The sequence below is a fragment of the Hoplias malabaricus genome, chromosome 2 (assembly GCF_029633855.1).
Source record: "Hoplias malabaricus isolate fHopMal1 chromosome 2, fHopMal1.hap1, whole genome shotgun sequence".
Lineage (NCBI taxonomy): Eukaryota > Metazoa > Chordata > Actinopteri > Characiformes > Erythrinidae > Hoplias > Hoplias malabaricus.
The window spans coordinates 20439301-20459806 of NC_089801.1; the positions used below are offsets into that span (position 1 = coordinate 20439301).

General features: G+C 41.9%; 1 protein-coding gene across 2 annotated transcripts in view; it reads right to left on the bottom strand.

Annotated features, from left to right (window-relative positions):
• Positions 1–7816: 7816 nt before the first annotated feature.
• The window catches only part of rgs3a (regulator of G protein signaling 3a), a 143320-nt gene continuing 130630 nt past the window's right edge, over positions 7817–20506 (bottom strand). The window contains exons 1-5 of one of the 2 annotated variants that reach the window (XM_066651542.1): positions 20154–20244; positions 13448–13549; positions 11936–11997; positions 10547–10713; positions 7817–9935 (exon numbers count right to left, since the gene is read on the bottom strand). In XM_066651542.1, the coding sequence (XP_066507639.1) occupies positions 9735–9935; positions 10547–10713; positions 11936–11997; positions 13448–13549; positions 20154–20197 (576 nt within the window). In that variant the 5' untranslated portion in view covers positions 20198–20244 and the 3' untranslated portion in view covers positions 7817–9734. Of the gene's footprint in view, positions 9936–10546; positions 10714–11935; positions 11998–13447; positions 13550–20153; positions 20245–20506 lie in introns of those variants that run through there. The other variant, XM_066651534.1, reaches the window with a different exon arrangement.

A 20506-nucleotide genomic window follows, 5' to 3' on the forward strand; every position in this document is an offset into this window, starting at 1 on the left:
TAAGTAACTCAAGAAATTTCAATAATTTTTCTAGAATTCTCCATAATACTCAGGTGTTTTTAAAAACACTTCTAAACTTTGAACTATATTATTTTGACAAGTGTGAAGACTTTCAGAAACTATGATTTCAGTGAATAATTCAGTTTTGTCTGTTAACATCAAGACAAAGATCAAGATGGTGGAGCATGGGCGATGGTGGAGCATATACGACAATTTTGTGCCATACTGTGTGCAGATAAAATAGTGCTGGTTTTAACACAGCTAACACGACTTGGTTCATGTTTACATAGAAATGTACTGTACTCTACTGTACATACTCACACTTTTTTTTGTAATAATTCTTGCTTCTGTTGTTTTTAAATAACAAAGAAGGAAAATATATATTTATTCATAAAATGTTATAACTCAACACTGATTTGCTGTAAAACATTGAGCTCTCTGAGGTCCTAAGTCCAGAGGCACTGGACACACAGCTGTCCACCAGCAGCTCAAGTTTTTATGCTTTGAGCCACAGGAAACTGCCCTGAAGGAAAAAACAAGCAAACTGTGCACTGAATGTACCTGATTCAAAGGTGAACAGCATCGTATGTTAGAATGTGTTGTATAGTTGCACTATACTGTAAAAATGTAGCATCATGTATATTTCCATAAAGTGTTTGCAGAAGGTAAATTAATGAACCAATGAATGAATGAATAAACAAAGTAACTAACATATGTTTCTGACTGCCTCTGTCTGATCTTGTTTCTGAGCGTCTGGATGCTGTTCTGTTTTGATGCACTGTCAGTTATGAAACTCTCCCCCGCTCCCCGCAGGCGGGTGTTATTAATAGTTTGAAGCTCAAGCTTAAATCACAGTTTTTGGGATAGTTACCTTCCCTAGGCTTAGCTCATTTTTGAGGGGCTTTGTCCATACTTACTTTGTCCATATCCAGAAGTCAAAGAATGTGTCACTGTCTTTCCCTCTCCCACTCCTTTTCAGCCCATTCTCTTAGTGCTCAGCCAACTCAGGCATTGGTTAACTGATCTACAAAAACAGGCAGTGTTCTCTTTCAAGCGTGTTGAGCTGCCTAATGACCTTGCGTTAACAGAAAATTGTTTTTTTATTGTTCTTACATGGGTATTAATTTCTTATACCGATTTATTATTATATTATTGTCACAAAATAAAAAAGCCCAAATTTTTCTGAAATGTAAACAGGAAAATTTCAGGAAAATAACTATTTCATTTTCAATTATTCATTCATTTTTATTCATACATTATCTGTAACCGTTATCCAATTCAGGGTCACAGTGGGCCCAGAGCCTACCTGGAATCATTGGGCGCAAGGCAGGAATACACCATGGAGGGGGTGCCAGTCCTTCACAGGACTCACACATTCACTCACACCTCCGGACACTTTTGAGTCACAAACATGGTGATTTATATTAAATAAAAGTAAACCTAATGATAGCATGGGTGTAGCATTGGGGATGCTGGGAACATGTCCACACCACATTCTGAAAGAGCTTATTTAGCCTACACCACATTTTGAAAATGTTCTCTTTAGATATTATATACTTGTTGTCAGATTGCTGCAGATATGAATTCATATTTGTTTAATGTTTTTGTTTCATGCACTTATCAGTTCAGTTGTTTGCTGTTTGGAGTGAGAATGTGTTAAGAGGCTTCATACATGGCTTCCCTTTCTTCTTTATATTTTTGAGGTAATACCCTATGATCATTTGGAGTGCATGGGGCAGACATTGTAGGACTTTGGAATGTCAGTTGCTTCTGCGTTGCTCTCTGCAACAGTTGGGTTCCAAATTGGGTATTACACAAGTGTTAACTAGCTTTAATGCTGGAACTAGGAATAGAGCATAAAATCACCTGGTCCCTGTCTAAGGCCAGTAAACATGACCAGAGAAAGGTAATCAGTTACCTGTGAAAATGGGCCTGTGGTAATAAAATCAGCCTACGCCTCTAATGTGACACTGAATTGAATGCAACACCTGGGCCACACTGTCCTCAGCATTTTTCAAAGCAAAACTACACCCACAAACGACCAACAAATTACTGCTTTGTGTTATTTTCTGTCACAGAAATGTCATGAAGCCATCCCTGAAAGCCTCAAACCATATTATTATAAGGATCTAAAAGCACCTCACGTGCCTCAGAGCAAATCAGCCGAATGTTCTACACAGAGGCTAAAAGACACAAGAGTAAACAGGTGATTAAAGGTGCTCCTGCAATTTCTGGCCATAAAAACAGCAGATAATGCAAAACGTGCCCATGATCTAAGCTCAGGGCCATTAACACAACTCACTGAGTACATCTAAAGCAGGGATTACTGCCAGTCATCTGTGTAATACCACCTTAATATCATCAGCCAGAGCAAAGTGGAAGGTGCTGGGCATGGCGTGAGTGGAGTGGAAGAGCTCTGCCACTTTAATAAAACTCAATTAACTCAAGTCAACTCCTTAATGGACATTAAACCATCACATGAAGGATCACCTTTAGAAGTAAACTCCTGATACACTCCATTACAATATTCAATCATGTTACTATTATATCCTATCACCAGTGTTTCTCTGAGAAACTAGAGTCCAGTCCACCACTTCTTTTCAAAGCTGACTCTGATGCAATGTTGCTGAGGAGCTTAGAGTTTTGGAGGAGAAGGCAAACGGCCCAGATCCGTCCCATCAACTGATAGATGCCCCTTGATAGTTATCACCATAAGCAGAAAGATGGAAAGTGGAGGGTTGTCTTGGCCACAGGAACAGCTTCAGACAACTGGGCCAATGTTCTGTGACACTAGCTGCAAATGCTAACGCACCTAACTGACCAGGTATAGTGTCATATCAACCGGCCATGGTAAAATCCCGGCCTGGACTCTTCATAATTACCTTTGCCCTAGAGAATGTACCTGGACAATTTCCTTTGGGTATTTCAAGACCAAACTTGTAACCCTTTTGATTCCAATTAAGACTAACAATGACAATAACATGAAATAAAGAATAAAAATTAAAAATTATAAATCAACTAAAAAAACACAGATTGTTTATTCAAAGATATCATTAAATCTACTGGCAAAGTAAATCTGTATATTTTTTCATTGTATTTTCTTTATATTTATTTATTTATTTATTAGGGCTTCATTATTGATATTCCTATTATTTTTTTATTTTATTTTTGCCTGTCCCTGTGTCATTTTTCATTCAGGACACATATAACAGCTGGGAATTGGGAGTATGAGTGTCATAGGGCAATAATATTGGATTTATATTATGGAAATAACACAGGTCTAACACATGGTGATATATGCACTCTACAATTTCAAAACCTCTGTTATTGTGGCGTGCGAACGAACCACCGTCGTCGCAAAAGATTAATCTGCCTCGATCTGATTTGAGGTTGCATATGTTTGATTTACACATTAATCCCCTGACAACCCCACACACACACAGACATACACTTCCTGACACAAACCCTCCCAGTTGCTTTAGCAACCAGCCAGTCCACACTGTCAGAGCAAAAATTCGTAATCCAATCTGAAGGTGATTCTCTGGGTCTTTGAGCCTTGCTGTATACTGCCAGCCCTCAGAAAAGCAATAACAAGCTTCTCCCAGTACAAACACATTGGCCTTCAGCTTACTGTCGCCTCCACCACCCAATACACTGCCTCCAACTACATGTTACCTACTGAAACCATCTCCCTTCCTGCCAATGTTTCTCAATATATTTCTCTTTGACCTGGTGTTCTGACGTGCTGTGCCACCTTTGTCGAAATGTGCTTCCATGGTGTATGTTTTATACATAGTTGTTTAGATAAATAGTAGGTAAGCTAATGTAAGCTAAATGTAGTGAATCAGGAGATGCTGCCAACAGAAGTATAAACAGGATATATGCACAGCCCAAATCCCCTTATTAAAGATACCATAATATTACTTTGGTGAAAATAAATTGTTTTATAGTTTTGTTTTTTTGTTTTTTACATTTAATTCGCTGTGTACAGTTTTGGAACTCTCAAGCAAATAATAACAGTGAATCATGATTGTGTAATGCACCGGAGAAGAACGTATTTAACACAAAAACATTAATCAAATCAAATCAAATCAAATTTATTTATATAGCGCTTTTCACAACTGATGTTGTCACAAAGCAGCTTCACAGAATTCCAGTAAGACAAGATTTGACATGAAATGTAAAGACAAATGTAAAACCCTCAAGTGAGCAAGCCAGGGGCGACAGTGGCAAGGAAAAACTCCCCCAGCTGAGGAAGAAACCTTGGGAGGAACCAAGGCTCACAAGGGGTGACCCATCCTCCTCTGGTCAATCTACTGGTGATGATAGTTAGTAGTCCATGAGAACTTCAGTGTAGGGACAGCTTCAAGGCACTTGGTGGTTGCTGGAGCGTGGGCAGCTGGTCTGAAGCGTGGAGGAGGATCTCGACAGTCATCCATCAGTGTCCAGACAGACAGGTGGGCAGTCGTTTACTCGGAAAGATGTAAAGGGATGGAATTAGTTTTGAACTGTTTTGTGTTTGTAAAGTAGAAAATATGAAAATTTCCAGAGTGTGGCTAATGACTCCGGCAGATCTGACTATGACAGCATTAACTAAAAGGAGAGAACCAGGAGGACACACAGACACGGGAGCATCCTGAAACACTGGCATCCCTCCGCTCCACCGTCAACAAACCTGAGTGATCGCGAGAAACGGCGGGACGACAGCACCAGCATCTCAGTTTACTATAATTCCCTGTGTCCATGGACCCCCCGGATCTGCCGCCTTTATCTATGGGGGAGCATTAGCTACCAAATGATAAACTAAACAAATGAGTTTTTAGCCTACATTTGAAGATTGCGACTGTGTCTGAGTCCCGAACATTTTCTGGAAGATCATTCCAGAGTTGGGGGGCTTTATAAGAAAAGGCTCTTCCCCCAGCTGAGGCCTTCTGAATTCTGGGAACATTTAAAAATCCAGTATTCTGTGATCTGAGTGAACGTGGGGGCTCATAATAGGAAATTGTATCTTGAAGATATTCAGGAGCAAGCCCATGTAGGGCTTTATATGTTAATAACAAAATTTTGTAGTCAATGCGGAATTTAACAGGCAGCCAATGAAGTGATGATAAAACTGGGCTGATATGTTCAAATTTTCTAGTTTTAGTGAGGACCCTAGCTGCAGCATTTTGAACTAGTTGAAGTTTTCTTAAATTGCTGCTGGTGCATCCTGACAGTAGTGCGTTACAGTAGTCAAGCCTTGAAGTAATAAAGGCATGTACTAATGTTTCTGCGTCCTGGAGGGATAAGGCATTTCTAATCTTAGCAATATTGCGAAGATGTAAAAAAGCTGTCTGTTAAAAATTTGGTCTGAGCATGTGCAGAGCTGCAAAGTAGCACATTTCTACAAGGTTATACAACTCATCAGAACAACGGCTGTAAGAATATCCTACAATGTTCAGCAAGTTTCTGGACATGGTTTGACTATTTAATATATTTTTATTATTCTTTTGCAGGTCATTTGGCATGTCTCAGATAATCACACTTTAAAAACCTGTCACTATCTGACAACAGTGAGATGTTCAGAAAATAACAGTGACAAAGAGGGACAGAAATAAAGAGAGTGCAAGGAAGAGAGCAGAGAAAAGGCTAAGAAAGACTGTGCTAGAGAAACAGAGAGAGAAAGGAATAGTGGTAAAGACACGTAAACATGGCTCTAAAGACAGAAAGCACTAAAGTAAAATGTGCTAAAGTAAAAAAGTAAATGTAAAGACTAGACTGAAAATAATTTGCAGAAACTTTATTTTTTTGCAGTGACCGTGTTTGATTATGTGTGTGTGTGTGTGTGTAAGAGAGAGAGAGAGAGAGAGAGAGAGAGCGAGAGAGAGAGATCGATAACTCAAGTAGGGGTTTGATTTGAATGAAAAATGGCACAGCTGCCTTTGACATGTGACCGTTCAGTTACCATGCAGATTACAAACACTTGTTCAGTGAAGTGGACGCACTCATGGTCCTGCTGCTGCTGAACATTGGGCAATCATCGAGGTCAGTGCACACACACACACACACACACACACACACACACACACACAAAATGAAAAGAGGCAGTGGTTCCTTAGCAACTCTCTGAAGCATTTTGAAATCACTGCTGTTAGTGTATTGTATTTTATTCGTGTGGAAAATGATGCTGCAGCTTGAATCAAATCCTCTCGGTCCAAAACTTTGTTATATCCTCTGAAATCCGGAGTATTTATATGTAGTTTACTCACATGCTACTTGACCAGTAAAGCTTTACACTAGACATTGGAATATTGCTGTGATAACCAAGGTGGGGTGATTGGTTCTGTCACTCCAACTCATCCCCATAGCTAACACTCCAGAAAATGAGGATCCATATCTTCCTGACACTTTGCATTGAGCTTGGTGACATTATGTGCAGCTGCTCCAGATTCTCCAATTATGCTCCTGAGAATGGAATGATGAACGTCAATGTTTAATCTAAGCGAAACTCACCAATGACATCCTGTAAACATCCACTGAGTGAGGGTTTGACCAAAATACACTAAATATGTTAAAGATGTTTCATGTTTTTCATCACCAACCAGTGATTGGTCAGTTGTGAAGCTGTCATTAACCGTTTTGGACTAAATTTATAAAGAAATAAAAAAAAATAAATACGTCTCATGACGGTAAACGTAGGGCTATCAGTAAATAGAGGGTGGTCAGATACGACACTTAAAACATTCACTGTGAATGGCAAAGAAATGAGCTGCCATCTGGTCAGAAGATCCCAGTGGGGGAGAGAGAGAGAGAGAGAGAGAGAGAGAGAGAGAGAGAGAGAGAGAGAGAGAGAGAGAGAGAGAGAGAGCGAGAGAGAGAGAGAGAGAGAGAGAGAGAGAGAGAGAGAGAGAGAGAGATTCTAAAGACCACAAAGAAGTTCTTAATTGAGACTGCGTTCACAGCAGCAGGGAATATTTTCACAGCTTTCATTTGCCAAGTGAATATGGATAAAAGTGAGGCAGCAAATGATGAAGAGAGTTGCAGAGAGAGAGAGAGAGAAAGAGAGATAGGCTAGAAAGATAGTCCTATGAACAGTTCTAGAAAGAGAAAAAGAACAATGAAGAGAAAGAGAAGAAGCTAAAATAAAGATGAAGTCAAATAGATAAAGATATGTCAAGCAATTACGACAGAAAAGCTAGTGAGGGACAGTGATAGAGAAAACAGAGACAAGAGTGTTCCAAAGAGAGAGAGAGAGAGAGAGAGAGAGAGAGCATAAGTCAATGAGCAAAAGAGTGACCAGAAATGATCAGGGATAAACGAACTGGCTGAAGTGTTAAAAGAGTGGATGGTGTGTGTGAGAGGCCCAGAAAAAAACAGATGGCCGTGGGCAGAAACAAAGATTCCTCGTGCAATCAGAGCAGCGCATCAGTCTGTCAGCTGCCACACATCTCTACAACAGGTATCTGCAGCTTCATCTCTCTTTCTTGTCGTCTGTTTCCCTCTTCATTTTTCTCCTCCTGACCACCCTCATTCATCACATTCACAGGGAGAGAAAGTTTGGGGGCGCTGTGGGATGCGCTTGACTGTTTGAGGCCAGTTATTTAGAACAGACATCCTGGGAGAGATGGGCTTGTTTACCAAGGTTTAGCCGAAAGGGTTTAAATTACACAGCAACATCGCTACCTGGTCCAATCTGCTGATGAAAATGATGAAGATATGAACAGATAAAATGGTCAGGATTACTATTTAATAACTTTAAAACAACTAAGGACTAATAACAACTAATTATTACATGTAATAAGGCAACAAGAAAAGAGCAAGACAAAGTTTTGTTTATTTAAATCTTTTTTTATTTACCAGATGTTTTATTAATTTGATGTATTTTTTCTGCAATGACACCAAAATGGAGTTTTTTTGTCTATTTTCTTTGTCGCTTGCTATCTTAGGAGATGCATTGAATTGTAAACAGTGAAAATGATAAAATACATTTCATAAAACTCCTTACAAGCAGTGTATGACCAAGGAAGAGGTGGACCGTACCCACGTCTCCCCGCATTCGATAACAATACATGTCATTTTGTTTATTTTATAGCTTCTGACGCTCTTAGTATTTACATAGATACAGCTGGGGTCTCCGGGGACCGTCCAGGAAACCGTGCGTGTTTTTGTATTTTTTCATCGTTTTTACTCTTTTCTTAAGAATTATATATACATCCATAACCACCACCCACCCCCAAGCTGCCTGCTGCCGGGGGAGGTGCGGGATACACAGTTAGAATAATAATAACAATAATAATAATAATAATAACTTGCTTATGTCAACTACTTGACTTTCTTAAACCGCAGCTCAGTCTTTAAGCAGGTTGTTTGTTGGTTTGTTTGTCGGTTGTTTCACAAACTAAAAATTCATACAGAGCTTCCATCTGTCATCCCTCCCCATCCCTTTTGTTCACTCTCATCCCTCTTTCTTTCTCTCTGTTCTATAAAACTTATCCAGAAGATAAGCAAAACAAACCAAAAGTAATAAAACATATTGCACTTGGATCAGGGGTTAAGAGGAAGAGTGGGGAATAGGGGGATATTTAAGAGAAGGTGGGGGTGGGGGTGGGGGGGGGGGGTATGCAGGTGTGGTTCAGCTGAGTGCAGTTTGACCAATACGTCCAGCAAGGATCTAAATAAATACGCAACCCTTTTTACAGGTAAAGCATTGTCTCTCTCTTATAAACAAAAGTCAACAACAGGACAGGGCCTTGACCAGCCTTGTGTCCTGCTCTATCTACGGAGTGCAGGTTGGACTCTAAAAAATGACCCTTAATGTGTAAAAAACGAAGGAAGGAGAAGGTGTGAGCCTGAAAGCTTCATTAATCGAGTGCCATAGAGTCCTGAGAACGCTCTCGTCCCGTCCGCAAGTGGAGCTACCATGAAATGCTTATTGGCTATACACAAACACAGTCCAGAATAGTCTTTGGGCATGGGCATAACTAGCGGTGTCCTCTCGTTGTCAATATTTTGGTCCATTCATTTGCCCCCAGATGTCTTCTGGGATTGGAATCAGGACAGGGATTGGGGCAGGGGCAGGGACCAGGACTACGTCACCGGGGCAGAGGGTTATAGTAGAGCCTCCCAAAGCTGTGCTTGAGTACGGAAGTGCATGACCACAGAGATAGAAATGGTCTTCATTGAGCTAGCAAATGTCCAGGAGCAGAGTTGGTGACCACAGAAAAAAAAATCTATAGCTAAGTAAGATCAGGTCGTACCAGTGGCACCAGAAGAGAAGGAGGAGGACAACAACAAAGAGGGTAAAAAGTAAATGGGCAGAAGCGACAAAACAGTACCTGACTGTCTTTGTGTCAAAGCAAGAAGACATTGCCCCCCTCCCCTCTTTGCTCCAGCTTGTTTCAGGGATTAACCATAAATAAGATTATGAAAAAAATAATAAAAACAACAACAACAACAACCCAAAAACTCTACATCAACAGCACTCGACATGGGGACATCCCACTTGTCCAGCTCACTTAAGCTCAGCCCCCAGGTTGGGCTGAGTTGTTTTCCTTGCTCTCGTTCTCAAGGATCATCCTGAACCTTGGGAACACAGTCTGTCTCGCTTTGCCACTGCCTCAGTCTGCCTTTTGCCTCGGCTCGTTGTAGGACATTATGGCGAATGAGAACGAAACTCTAAGTGAAAGAAACCTCCGCAATGCTATAGTTTCTATAGTGTCTCTGTCTCTCTATAAAGGTGAAGTTGTGCATTTTCTCTACGACGAGGATGCCGTCGACGTGGTGCTGGCTTTCTTTTGGTTCACCAAGTCCATGTAGAGTTCGGAGCGGAGGAAGCGGGGGTATGAGTCCTTCTCCATCAGGCCATATATTCTGCGCTGGGCCAGGTCGAAGCAGGAACGGTTGACGTTCTGCAGGTTCTCCTTGGTGTGCTCTCGCGTGTATGAGTCCAGATTCACCTACAGGACAAAAGTAAAGAAGAGGAAAGGGTTCAGTCATGGATATAAGGTGGTATGCTGATGGTTTTAAGTCTGACATCATCAACAAGTCAATAGGCATCAACTAAGAGTCTATTCATAGGCCATGGACCAGAGATGATCTCAAAACAGAACATTTCCAGAAGGTTACAGATGGATGGAAACCCCCGGTAGCTGCTGCCACTGCCTCGTTTTTGAGTTTCCGCAGATCATTCCAAGTTTCAAAATGAAACATGTGCTGAAGCCATCAGCAACAGTGCAGCAAGGGCCAAACTTGAACATACTTGGCAGGTACAACCTCACTGCCTCTCTAGGGTTCTCAGAGCTTGAGAAAATCAGAGACTAAAAATGAGGAAGAGCTGACATTCCTCCGGTGGATGTTGGTTTCTCTGTAGTAACCCAGTCACAACAAAGGCAGTTATGTTTTGTCTGGATGCTGATTGTGTTTAGCTTGCATCACGTTGCTTTTGGAAACACTAGGGGGTGTCGCTTTTGAAGTCCTTTTGAAGGCTTTTTTTTAGTTGGACTCATTCTCAATTTGATCATTTGATTTGTTTTAGTACAACTGTGCAGACATCATCAGGGGAACTCACCTCTTTGCAGGACTGAATGGCAATGTACTCAGCGAAGATCTTCTTGGCTTTGGATGCCATCTTAGACTGCGACTTAATCTTTTTGTAATCCTCGCACGCCAGCCAGAATTCCAGATTCTCCTCGCTGAACTCGGTGCGCAGGAATGCTCGGAACGCTGCCAGGCCATCTGACAGGGAAAAGGAAAAGAAAAAAGAAAGATGTGTTATTGAACGGGAATGGACCGAAAAGCAAGTACACACATGGCAAACGCAGCCGCCACTCCCCGAGTCACATAGACCTCGGTAACCTCATCGTTCAACACTGACCAGCGACTTAATCCCATTTCCTCCGCTTCCGCCGCTTGTTTAAAAGCACAGTAAGGCTTTTAAACCCCCAACAATTCAATTATGACTTGTAATTGCATTTCCTGCCCTCATTCATTCCAATTTTCATTTGTGTGCCCTTGTCACGTTAGCAGCGACCAAAACTATTGTCCCTTAATGACTTGATGATTTTATAACTGCTTTCGGAAACCAGAGTTGACGTGTTTTGCGCAGGAAAGCAGCTTCATTTACTCCAGCCTTGACATCTCCCACATTTTTGCACCACTTCTGGAGTTAAGTCACTGTAAGGAAGTGTAAGAATAGAAGGAAAGGACCCAGCCCTCTGTCCTGCTGCACATTTCCGCTGCCGGGAGCAGCTGCAGATAAGCTGGTGGGTGTCTTATAGCCAGGGGGGAAGAAATGGTTGAGAGCCTAATAATCTGAGGCATATGGAAACATCCAGTATTCCAGACTAATGTCAGCAACAGTGAGTGGGATTAAGAACGGCAAAGCCATAGACACTCAGGGGGATGAATTATGCAGAGAGGGCAGATAAGATACTCACATGGAGCTATTTTTAGTGACACAAATCCCTCTCTCTCTCTCTCTCTCTCTCTCTCTCTCTCGCTCTCTCTCATTCTCTCTCTCTCTCTGCCTTGATGCATGGCTCAATTCATCAGTAGCTTACTGTATCCAACAACCTATTCATTCAAATGCTCTCTCTCTCTCTCTCTCTCTCTCTCTCTCTCTCTCTCTCTCTCTCTGTCCATGCATGATAGCCTGATATGCAACAATGTCTCTGTAAGTCCCATTGTCAATTGAAAAGGAAAATAAATACAGTATAAATACAGTATAAAGAAAAAAAATCCTTTCATAGAAAATAAAAATCTTTTTATTATTAATTAATAATTAATTATTGATCCCTATTGATGCAATGACAATTAATGCAAGACCCAATCATTGCCCCAAATCACACTTTCCTATCAGATATAAGACACTTCTCACATGTAAAATACTAAGCAAATGTAAACGAATAATTCACAGTACACCATCAACACAAGCAATAAATATGGTCTCTGTACTTACATTTGTGCACGAGCAGCTTGTCCAGAGACTCCCCCCACTTCAGCGCCTCTTCTGGAGTGGGCCTGCAGATGAAAGCAGAGCGGTTCTTGAGCAAGCCCATCTCTGTCAGGTTTCTCATTGTGTGACCCATCCGAATGCGATGTCCTAGGCTGATGTGTGTGTGTGTGTTCCAATGTGTGTTGGAGTGTGTCAACAAGCCAGCTGCCAGTTTTGGTATGCTCTACAGTGTGTGTGTGTGTGTATGTAAATGTGTGTGTGAGAGCGTCTGTCTGTCTGTGGTTGTAGTTCTGTTTAAGTCTGTGCTAGTCTCTCTCTCTCTCTCTGAATGCCCCTTTCCTGGAGCCTCCCTTTTAAGCCATCTCAGAGCAAGAGGGAGTGGGCGGGGTTATTGCCAACCAACAGGATGACTTGTAAAACAGTGGCTCCGCCCCCTCCCTCTCTCCACTAGCTCTTTTTCACTGTGTGGGCTGCTCTTAACAAGCCTCCAGCATCTGCCGTCTTATTGACTTTAGCAGCAGTCCTTCTCTCTGTGTCGTATTCTGTGTTTATGCTCAATTAGGCAGATGTTAGCAAGCGTAAAACAAGATGACCCTCAAGCAGATGCTCAAGCAGATGTGGCACTGGGTGCTGTGACACTTTTGTTTGCTGTTCTGAACGGGTAAGGGCAGTTCTGACAATTGAACTCTGAATCAATCCAGAAACTGCTGCGGACAGATCCACATCTACCAAGATTTGTACATAATCCCTCTCTGGTTTCTAGCTGCTGGGCGTTCATTGGAGCATGGTGGGGGGATGCTATGTTGGTCTACATTATTCACAGCTATGTCAGATCTACATAATCTTCTTATCCATTAGTCGTACATTTAAGGTATTGGATCCCATTTTCTTTCTCAATTTAAGGTGGACTGCAGCTGAAATATGAACTATGAATGTTAACAGCTGAATAGCCAACCCACACTGTAAGAAAATGTCTTAAATGTACAGCTTACTGTGCTGTTTGTTAAGGCACAGACAGTGGAATAATCCCTTTAAAGGTCCAGATGTGTAACTTCAACATTTTTACATTCTATTCCCCAGAAATTTTCATTAATGAACTGTTTTAAATAGATAAACAAAATAAAAGTCTGGGCATGATTTTGAGTTCATTAAATTATTAAACTACTCAAATTCTAAAATGTCCATAGGTTAATATGAAAATGATCTCCAATCCAGCCTGATACAGCTAAGTGTGGACCTCATTATTTAGAGCCAAATCAGTCCTATGTAGAAGAAAGTGCACCCAGTGTAAATAATACAACCTTTATAGTAATTTCTGCTCATGGAAAAATACAGTGTCAACTTCCCATGTTGATTATATTACACTGCAGTACTGTTCCACTACCTCTTTTTTTCCACCACTTCTCTTCTCAGCCCACACACACACACACACTCACAGTGCCCAGAGCAGGGTACCACCAGCTGGTGGAAGCAGGCGGATGCATTTACACCAGACACACACATACAAACACTTACTTGACCGACTTTATGGCTTTGTCCAGCTTGCCGGCCGGACTGCTTCCAGGAGATTCATTCCTCCTTCTCAGGAACGCCAACCGGTTCTTCATGTCTTTGGCCCTGCACGTGCACCAGCACCCAAACACATACACACACATACACGCACACACACACACACAAACAAGCATACACACAGGAAACAAGATGGGGAGAGGCTGATGAGTTTCCTCGATCCAAACAAATGAAAAAAAAAATTACCCTCCAGAAGTTGCATGGTTCCATAAATCCAAATGTGTTCCAGATGACAAAGCCCCAGAATTATTTTCATACAGTTTCATTAACAGATTTTTTTTTTGTCCCACACACTTTCCCCCTGGAGTTTCATTCCTAGAAATTCATCCCCAAAATTTTGTCCGCAGAAATTCCATCCCCATTTCCATCCCTAGAATTTGATGTTCGTAATTCTGGATAGAATTCCAAATCCATCATTTTATCATTAAAAAGTCCATCTCCACAAATTGTTCCCCAGTATTTAATCTCCACAGATATGTCTCCGGATCACTAAATTCCAAAAGAGATTCTGTATCTATGTACATTTTATCCTTAGTCAGCGGCTATCTTGCTCCTAGGGGCGATAGAAGACTGGAGTGATGTTGTGGTGGAGAGACACTGTGGGTCTCTCTTTCTCTCTCGGTCGATCGTCTTGTCCTCCGTCCTCTCTCTCTCCTCTTCCTCTGACTGAAAGTGTGAGTGACTGACTCCTGTTCTCTTCCTCTGCATCATCCTTCCATTCCCTCTTGGTGTTTCCCGGGTCCCCTTCGGGCTCTCATCTGGGGGCGGGTTAAAGCCCTGGCCACTTTGGCACTCCCAGGAGGTTAGTCTAGGCTGAGCTAAGAGGCAAGGTTAGGTTAGGCTAGGCTAGGCTAGGCTAATCTCCCTTTCCCCAGGTGCGTGTCCTCGCAGACTTTCACATGCCTCCTCCTCCAGGGCATCCAACCTTTCCCAATACCCATTTCCTCTTGTCTGATTTCCACTGTGGATTTCACAAAGCCTCCAGTCTCATTAGACCCCATTGGCCTGTACCACATTGTGCTAGCGTGTACCAAAAATGAACGACCAATTCCATTTCTGGACCTCCCCAGCCGCTGTCCCTAAATCTGTCCATCTTTCTAACTCTGCCACCATCCTGGGACGTTCCCTCCATTGCCCTCTATCTGTGCTTCTCTCTAGGATTTCAGAAGCCTCGATAGCTCATTCTTTTCTTGTCAAGTGGATATGCTAATTCACTCGGCACAAGCAAGAAAGAGGCGTATCTCTATATTCAAGAAGACAGACACCTCCGCTCATATTCAGGTTGTGAGGGCTGGAAAGGGGAAGGCCAGGTAATGGAGCCCAAACTGGTTAACCATTCTCGAGTAAAGAAGCCCAACAGGAAGCCAATGACAAAGTAATGACATCATTAGCTGGTGGCCGCAGGGCTGGAAACATAAACGACTCTCACCGTCCCTCACCTCTCCCCCAGAAAAACCAAGAACCTCTTGCATGACCTGCACCACAGTGAGTCAACATCCCAAAATAAAGGCAAACCTACAACTTCCGGACACAAGTAACACGTGGGACTTGGGTATGATTTTGCCAAGGGTTTATTTCAGGTCGTTACAGTGTTATAACCTCCTGCTGTAGTGAGGATGCTTCAGATTTACTTTTTTTTGTGTGCATGTTTCAAAGCCAAGGCCATTCAGCCACTAGGATCTTTTCTTATCTCATCAACAGGATGGAAGAGCTGCTGATAAAAACATTAGTCAGCTGAGCAGATGCGTAATGCATGAGTCTGCAGAGTCCCCTCAGCAAACAGCCCCAGAAAATTGGGAGTGCCTGAGATAGAAGCTAATTATGAGGAAAATAATGAGGATGAAGATGACGATATTGATGAGTGTGGACTGAGTCTGTCTGAAATGGTCAAGCACCAATTGAAATGTTGCTTTAGTCCAGATTTCTATGTTTACTGTGCTTCCAAACCCACTTGTATCAAACCTGTAAACACCTGGTCATTTCCCGAATAGTATAATCCCATCTTCCTTATGCTCAAAAGTTCATTGCCTTAAAGAACTTCAACTGAGTAGCAACACTGTTTGTGTGAATTCAACACACTTTATAAATCAAAACAGCAAAGTGACCACCTCCAAAAGCCCACCAAAATAAAAGTTCACCAAAGTTTCTCCCAGTGAAAACCAGACTCTCGGAATCCCTCCACACACCAGCATTATCAACTGATCTGTGTTTGGAGCTCTCAGGTGTTGACAAAGATCTTAAAGCCGTTTATGCATAAACAGTGCACTGTATTTTGTGTGCTCTGTGTGTATGTTTATGTGCGTGTGTGTGTGTGTGTGTGTGTAGAGTAGGGTAGGGGAATGAGAGAAGGTGACGTGGGCAGTGACGCTGCTGCTCCTTTCTCCTCAGCAGAATCTGTTTTGATAAGATAAGGCTGGGGAAATTGTGGAGTAGTTAGGGAAATGGATGGAATGGGATTTAGCCACTGCTTCAAACATTCACACACACAAACACACACACACGCACACACACATACAGTAAGTATGCTGTTGTTCTGCACAGCTTAGAAAGTTATTAACAGATATTAATGGAAGGACAAATTTTAAATACAATTCTTGACTGAGAAAGTAGGCCGCAATAAATGATTCAGTATAAAAAAAGAAACAAAAAAAAAATGATATGTTTGAACTCTAAATGGGTCAATCTAGAAAATAAGGCTTTATTTAGAACTCATAAAACAACACGGACAAGTGGAATGTGTTTGATTGGCTTTTTTTTCACTTCCAGTGGGAAAACTGGCTTAGAGTGAGGCTGGGGCTGGGGACCAGAGGGGGCTATGAGAGTGAGTGAGTGTATGTGTGTGTGTGTGTGTGTGTGTGTGTGTGTGTGTGTGTGTGTGTGTAAATGGCAGCAGAGAGACTCTTCAGTTTATGGGCCCTGGAAAATATTTGCAAGTGTAATGAAAGGATTTACGGCCTGGGTCTGGTTTCAATACAACAGCACGGGACGCGATAGGGCTTCGGTGGAGAGATGCTACACTGGCGTCACAGCTCGAATAGAGAAAGGAATGTGGATATTCACACAGATCTAGGGTCAGTTTGTCTGTTCTGATGCTGGGAGTGAAGGTGGAGGCCATCTATTGCTGATCCTAAGGGAGTGGTTACAGTAAAGGCTTCAGCGTCTGTTAATGTTATGTTAATGTAAATGCTGCCACCTATTGGACAGAAGTGAGTACTACACCAAACCTGAACTCCAGTCAGTTCTGTAGTGCATATATTTTGTGTGTAATAAGAGTTACCATAACAACAATATTGGCATTCAGCTTCAAATAATGAGGCATTTGCAAGATTTTAAAGGATAATTCAGCTTATTTTTTTTTCAGAGTAGTCGTAATAGGAACCAGGGGTCACTATGTCTACAATATCAATTGCTATTTAAATGCACTACTGAACCCATACATGTTTTAATGATTTATTTATTTATTTTGATATACACTGTGAAATAGACATTTGAGAATTTAATGTATGCTTTTAAAAATCATCTCATTTTAAGCCAAAATCCTTATCTCAAATCCATCATAAACCATAAGGCGGTGTATTCTCTTCCAAATAATAACTTTCTGTAGCAACAAGAGTCAGATGTTCGGTTCCATTTACCCTCACTTTAAAGAATAAAAAATCCCACTCTAAAGAACTGTTTATAACTGTGTTAATTACATTTTTTTAAAGCATTAAGTGTAATCATAAAAATATGAAGTAATTACAATTTGTAAACATTATTTCAGTACCTCAGAACCAGGATATATTAAGACCAAACCTGTACATAGTGTGTGTGTGTGTGTGTGTGTGTGTGTGTGTGTGTGTGTGTGTCTGTGTGTGTGTGTGTGTGTGTGCTTAAAGTAGGTTTAGGCTAGTAGTAGTGAGGTTAGTAATGTCCTCAATATGCAAGGGAACCAAAGTGTGTGTGTGTGTGTGTGTGTGTGTGTGTGTGTGTGTATGTGTGTGTATGTATGTATGTGTGTGTGTGTGTTTGTCTGTGTGTGTGTGCGTGTGTGTGTGTGCGTGTATGTGTGTGTGTGTGTGTGTCTGTGTGTGTCTGTGTGCGTCAGCAGCAGCCGCACATTCCCCCTGCATAGTTCTTCATACAGGACACATTCCTCACCCATGTGTAACTCAACCTCCCAGTCTTGCAGACTCAGTCCTGACCACTTCAGCCTTACAGTGTAAAATAGCTGCAGCAGTGAAAATATGCAGCTCAGAGCTATTTCAGGTACAGCCACATATGGAGCGGTCAGCTGAAGGTCAAAACAGAATAAACATAAATGCTTTAATTCATTCACAATATCATGTTATATGCTGAATTAATTATAGAAGGGCAAATGTCATTCTTATGAATATGTATTAAAAAAGAAAAAGGCATTAAAAGCACATGATTATGTTCTCTCTAAATGATGCAATTAAATATCTGACAACATTTGTTTTTCACGCAAATACAGGCCAATGTAATGACTATATAATAGATTGCTAAATAAATATTGCATATTATTGCTGTCCAAAAAATGCCTGCAAAGCCCCCAGATGTCTCCATCCAAACAGCTGTGTCTAAGAAAGGAATGGAGGTTGACAAAGAACTTCTTCCCCTCTCTAATCCTCAGTCACTGAAGAAACAGAGAGTCTACAGGCCGTTCCTCCACCAGGTCATGACCTCACGACTGCTAAAACCCTGGAGCTGGTCTCGGCTCCAAACAGTTGTCTCTGATTTGTTTCCTCATGCTTACTCTGCTCTGGCCCCTTCCTCCTGCCCACGGGATGCTACCTGGCCAAGGCTTATCAAGTTAGGATTCTCTGATCTCTCCACCCATCAAACACTTCCCTCCACCTGGAGGTCATGTCGCGACCTGGTGGTTAGAGCCGGCAGGTCATGGCTGAAGTGCAACGTACCAAACCCCCAACTGCTCCCCAGGCGCCGTGGCTAGGGCTGCCCACCGCTCCGGCCATGTGTGCTCACTGCCCCCTGGTGTTCACTAGTGTGTGTGTAAAAGTGTGTTTCACTGCACGGATTGGGTTAAATCCTTCTAATTCTAATTCCCATTCATCTCCAGGCTTTTCTAGTCAACTCCTGGCCTCCATTAGTTATTCCAGTGCTGCTGGCAGCTATTCTCGTCCAGTTTTCCAAAAGGACAATAACAAAGTGAAAGAGATTTGGAATATGACTTGCCTGAAGCAGCACTACCAATGACAGAAGAACAAAAAAAAGGCTAAAATGAATAATAAAATCCTGAAGTGACCACTCAGATAAAAGGTACCGTAAAGAACCTTTCGGTGGTAGTTTTTTTTTTTTTGAAGAATAACTTTATGTGGGCATGTGATTTTATTGCATTCATTGATTTTTACTGCTAGTGCTCAGGAGCTTCAAACCCCTGTAGCCCTTCCTTGGCATTGGGCTAGGTTATCTCCGGCTCATGAGCATTTCATGTAATTGGTTAATGCTTTTCAATGGAGGTTACACAAACAGTGTGGGTACAGTGATTGCCTGTTTCACCAATGGATCCAGCATGAAATCTCTGAATTCATTTATCAGAAAACCTGTCTGCAAACATTTAGGATCAAGGGACAATATTGACTTGATAGTATGAGTGACCAGGAAAGAAACAAACCTGCAGAACATAACACAATTACACAACAGTGTAAAACTCGACTCCATTCATGTGGACAGCTCACAGATGAAAGCTAAAGGTGTGTGTGTGTTATATATGTGTGCATGAGCATGTATTTTATCAGGGGGTATTCTCAGAGGCCACCTTGTGCCCTGCTAGCAAAACATACCCTCGTGTTTGCATGCCTTCTCAAGCCTTCAAATGTCACCCAGCTATGTCAATAACACAGGAATCCCATTCCACATCTATTCAGTCATCTCCCACTGAAAAGACTGGACTATCCCAGGGGATACCACCAAATGGCACAGTAAAAATATATAGGGATGGTTTCCTCAGGTCTAGATTAAGAATAACTGAGCCTACTTTCCTAACTAGGCATCCATGCTTATGAAGAGTTGAAGGATGAAGAGGTCTTGTTCAAATAATCAATGCATGCCCCTGTGACAACAGTTAGCAGGAGAAATTATTCATACAAAAATCCAACCCTATTAAAAGAATCCTTAGAAGTGTTTGCAGATTGCAATTGCAACTGTGATGCATACCATGCCCAAGACCCCATCAGAAAGAAAGACTGGTAGAAAGAAGCAAATGCAGAGAACATCCGGATGAATTAGAGTTTGTCTCACTACCCTCAAAATAACTTCAGGACAGAAAATTCTGCTTAATTCTAGTCAAGTTCAGCTGCATGTGTCCCAGAGAAGATCCATTTATAACACAGAAGCAGCAGAAATCACTCCTGGAAATCAAAAATAGCAGGGAATGAAAAACCCAAAATAGAGAAGAGAATATAGACCCAAGGCCAGGTAACTTGCATGAACCGCTCACACAGTCCCAAAATGGACAAGCCGCAAGAGACATGGATTTCACATGGCCTCAATCTTTCGCTCCACTTTTCCCTCTGGTCCTAAACAATAACCACCCCTCTCCATCTCCCTCCCTTCTTTACACATCCTCAAAGCAACTATCACAGATCCCTCAGAGCAGCACAGAAGAGAGGAGAACATCTCGGGTGCCTACCTTTCCAAGTACTTCTCTGAGAAATCCACCATTGTTTGGAACATGAGTGTGTGTGTTGAGTGGTCTTTATGGAGCGTGTTGCTCTGGGGCAGGGTGGGCTGCTGGTTACATTCCTCTGACCCTGCCGAGTGCCTCCGTGCTCTTTTTAAAGCAAGGGGAGGGGGCAGAGGAGGGGCCAAGGCTTGTCCAATCACAGCCTGGCTTTTTACACAATATGGACTGCTGGATGGTGTGAGAGTGTGTTTACAGCTTGCTGATGTGAACAGGAAAGGGGTTTTATACTGCAATCTTTTGTTATTGTGCAAACAGGGTGGTTCCTATGGATCACAAAGGTTAGCTCTAGGTCTAGTCTG